This window comes from Podarcis vaucheri (genome assembly GCF_965113315.1).
Source record: "Podarcis vaucheri genome assembly, chromosome: 12".
In the NCBI taxonomy this organism is placed as follows: Eukaryota; Metazoa; Chordata; class Lepidosauria; order Squamata; family Lacertidae; genus Podarcis; species Podarcis vaucheri.
In genome coordinates, this window is record NC_138750.1 from 30,685,202 (window position 1) to 30,689,484 (window position 4,283).

General features: G+C 52.6%; 1 protein-coding gene across 1 annotated transcript; it reads left to right on the forward strand.

Annotated features, from left to right (window-relative positions):
* Window positions 1–2,118: 2,118 nt before the first annotated feature.
* Window positions 2,119–2,869, forward strand: FERD3L (Fer3 like bHLH transcription factor). Its single transcript, XM_082193180.1, has one exon. It carries the CDS (start codon window positions 2,163–2,165, stop codon window positions 2,718–2,720), a length of 558 nt encoding a protein of 185 aa, XP_082049306.1. The 5' UTR covers window positions 2,119–2,162; the 3' UTR covers window positions 2,721–2,869.
* The last annotated feature ends 1,414 nt before the right edge of the window (window positions 2,870–4,283 follow it).

Here is a 4,283-nt window from a genome sequence, read left to right on the forward strand (position 1 = left end):
TTGCCTCGCCTTGAAAAGGAGTCAAGGAGGACTAATCTTTCTCCCCTCGTTTCCCCGCTGCAAAGGCTGGTTTAATCGCGGCAGCTGCTGCCCAGCCTGCAACAAACAGGGTCGATTTTTGTGCTCGGTGGGGAATGTTTACTGACCTGGAGTCAAACAAAAGCGATGCTCTTTGTTTGAGGATAGTTGAAAGAAAATCTTCCAAAGCGAAGGGCTGTTATTGTTATTATTGTTGTTGTTGTTGTCGTCATCTTCATTCTCCTGGGCTCAAGGAGAGCCAAAACATTCGTTTAAATTAAAGTACCTGTAGTAGGAGGAACAAATAATAGCCTTTGGGTGAGTTAGGCAATGACATTCCAGCTGAAGAAGGGATTGAGGGGAAAAAATCAGAAGGCCAGTTTAGACATCAGCAGCCAGGTGGTATTGGAAGGGTGAGCGCGCACCTGACAGAGAAGTAAGCTTTCGCTGGTGTAGCATTTAAGATCTAATGCCCCGTTTCGTGGGAACGTACTGGGCTGTAGGAGGGCAACAAACTAGTATTTGCTTGCTAATAACCACAGCACCCCGCGGCCGCTGCTAAAAGCAATAAAGCCCAGGTTTTGTTCTGGAATAGGAAATGAAAAGCTCACAGCTCATCAGGGGTGCTATTTCAAGTTTCGGGAGGGGATGGTCGCAGAGGTCACATCCGCCCCATACATATAAAGCTCTCTTAATAGCACTTTAACCATGATGGTTCCATTCCCCCCCCCCCCAAAGAATACTGGGAACTGTAGTTTGTTAAAGACGCTGGGAATGTAGTTCTGTGAGGAGTCACCTAACAACAATTGGAAACAATGACTGTCCCCAAGCTTATTTGGGAAAAGCCATGACTATTATAAGTGCTATAAAGATTTTAGGTGTGGAGGGAGAGTCACGTAAGGTACTTACTGCTAGATATTTGCGAAACGAAATGAAGAAGGAGAAACTACAAAAAAAATCATCAAACCCTCCAGTGTCTTTTTAGAGCATTTCCTGCAGTCGAGTTAATATGCTGTAATGGTTAGACAGTCAGACTAAGACCTGGGAGACTAGAGTTCAGGTCCTCCCTGGGTGTCCTTCAGCCCTTCACTCCTTCTCAATCTAACCTTCCTCACAATGTTGTTGCTCAGGATTAAATGGGGCGGGGCAGAACCATGTCCACCACCGTGAGCTCCTTGGAGGGGAGATATGGGGTGTAAATACAATACAAACAAATAAAATGCTTCCTCACAAGTAATATGGATGTCCCTGAAGAATAGCCTCCAACAGGCGGAGGGCAGTCCCTATTATGAGTCATTATTATGTTTCAATTTCTCAACCCAGACTTGTGCTAAGAGGCACCTAAAAAGTGTTCGGAAACCCCTGGAGACTCTCTCCGGTGTCTCCCACCCCCCGCCTCAGCCTTTATAAGCCCTGCTGAGCAGAGAGCTATTTGCACACTTATGCCAGGAGAGGGGTGGGATGTTTGAGGAACGAGTCCCAGAGTTACCACTGGGAATGCAATGGAGGGTCTCTCCCCCCGCCCTCTCTCCCCTCACCACCACCTCCCCAACTATGCTTACTTAGGCTAATGGGGGCCTTCCCATTCATCTGCCATTGCGCTGGGATACGGGGCAAACATTCCCCCGTGACCCTTGGCAGGCTGGTTCGCTCTTCAGGGCATCATTAAAAGCATCCCTGCGCTTGTCTGTGACATCCATTGAAAAGGCTTCTTCTCCCCACCCCCCTCCCTGGGTCTACACACACACACACACACACCACAGGCCCAGTGTCCCTCCCTCCGCCACCCCTCCCCGGCTCTTTCCAGAGTGAAAATCCTTTGGTCGCGGCTGCAGATGGGGATGAAAAGGGTCTCTCCCCAGGTGGCTGAGAGGGGCTGTTGCCAAGAAGGAACTGGCGGCCTCATCTCTGGGGCAAAGGGCTGCTTCGTCCCCGGCGGCAACTCGCCTCTGGCAAGGCTCCTGTGTCTCCGACAGCCTCGCCTGTCGCTTCGCATCAGCCTCGCCCCTTTGGCCAGCCTCCTCCAAGCCCTTAATCCGGTGATCCTCCGGGGTTATAAATATTAATGCCCACCACGAGCATCATCACCACCAGCAGCGCCTTCCCGTCGGGGCTATAAGCGTCAGAGGACGGCTCAAGTCACTATGACCTCCGCCACCACTAGTCCCAGCACATCCTCCACCTCCAGCGAATGGCTCCCTCACCACCACCACGAAGGAAGGCTGGGGACCCCATCCATGCTGGACCTGTTGGCCGATCTCAGCACCGAAGGGCTTCCCCGACTGGCGGCGGCCCCTTTGGATCTCTACGCATTCCCCTCCGGCGCTCCCTTTGGCCAAAGGTCTTCTACAGCCTCCGGAGGGCTGCTCCGCATGGGTGAGGAAGACCCCGAGGTGGAAGAAGAAGACGAGGGGGAGGAGGGGGAAGAGGAAAGAGAACGGGGGCCAGATGGAGGGCTGAGGAGGGCCGCTTTCCTGGGCAGACCCAAGCGCAAGCGCCTCATCACGCACACCCAGCGCCAGGCGGCCAACGTGCGGGAGAGGAAGAGGATGTTCAACCTCAATGAAGCCTTCGACCAGCTGCGCAGGAAGGTGCCCACCTTCGCCTACGAGAAGCGCCTCTCCAGGATCGAGACGCTGCGCTTGGCTATCGTCTACATCTCCTTCATGACCGAGCTGCTGGAGGGCCGCGGGACCAGCTAGGGCGAGGCGGGGGCGCCGTCCATCCAAGGATGGAGAGCACTCAGAAGCCCATAGCTGCGCGCTCCCAGGGCAGGCTGGAAGGTGGGAGAGAAGACGCAGGGAGACAATTTCTTCAGGCTGAAGGCAGCTCCTGAGTCGGTCTTCTCTAGAGAAGCTAAGGAGCGGGCGCACGTCGAGGCCATATAACTGGCACTCTTCAGTTATCACGGCTGACTTGCAACGAAGGACTCCTCTGCCGCTTCTTTTGGACGGGAGAGGAGATCTGATGGGATGATGCGGCAACTGACAAGGGAAAGGGGTCGTTTGGACCCCCGGTGGGTGACCTGACACGCTTACTTCCCGAGAGTTGGGATCCCAGAGCCATTTGTTTTCAAAGGAGGGAGCCAGAAAAAAAAAAATTCTGAGGGGTCTGCGCAGAATGGGCAAAGTATATTTCTAGGTGGGTGAGAAGGGAAAATAGCAGCTTTTTAATTATAGAGGTGCAGAAATGGGGGACAAGTGGGGATTAGCTCCTTGTTTGTGGGGCTTCTCCCCTCTGGCGCCGCCCAACTGGGAATGCGGTTCCAGGCAAGGAAGGGCGCACTGGACGAAAGTTGGAAAGACACGGAATAAAATCCAGGCGATGTAGAAGAGGAGAGAGAGGGGAAATGCTACGGGATGTGTGAAATCAGCAGGTAGCTTGGAACATTAAAGGGAAGCTGAAAAGGGGTTTTGATTGAGTTTAGGGGCTGCAATGGCTGTCGGAAGAAGAGAGTGGAGATGAGGAGCAGATGGGGGGGGGCAAAGACGTTTCCAGTCACGGGCGTAGCGGGGGGGGAGAGGAGGGCAACTGCCCCCCTAGATCAAGTAAAACAATACAAATACTTAACTAACTGACCAAACACGTTGGTTCGGCCCCCTTAACAAAAACCCTGCCTCTCTTAACAAAGTCCTGCCCCCCAAAAAACAACCCTGGCTACGCCCATGCCTCCCGTGCCTCTCTCTCGCCCTCTTTCAGAATGCGGGTTGCGATGCACCTGTTCCCGTCTCGGCAAGGGAAGGAAGGCAAGACAATTCTTGAGGGAAGACTTCTTGGGGGCAAAGTGAGTGTAGCGGAATACAGAGGAATTTGTGGCTCCCCAGAGTGCTGGGTGGCTGTCAGTTGGCCCAGATTTGGTCACAGTTCCGTTTTCCATTTTCTAATTAACGCCCCAATCACCCACCCCTCCTCCCAGCGATGGATTTTTTACTACGACAAAGTGATCAGATGTAATCTTTGTTTTGACAAAAATGAACGCTTATGTTTCAATGATCTTCCTTCTCTCCTTCATACATAGTCATCTGTTCCATCAAGGAACTGAAATTCTGGTGGGGTGGAGAAGCTGTTGAATTTTAAGGAAGGTGGGGGCTAAGAGAGTACAGACCGCGCCCACACATACACACACACTCTGCTCAATCCACAAGCCATATGGTTTTAAGCACTAAGCAAGGTCAAATACCTTGTAATGTTTGAAGACATAGGTGGATGGCTTCTTGCTCCCACCGCCACCATCTTTGGTACATGTGCCAGGGGGCACTTTGGCA

Coding starts and splice junctions, on each gene's coding strand:
- FERD3L (XM_082193180.1), top strand. CDS start 2,163: ATGACCTCCGCCACCACTAGTCCCAGCACATCCTCCACCTCCAGCGAA.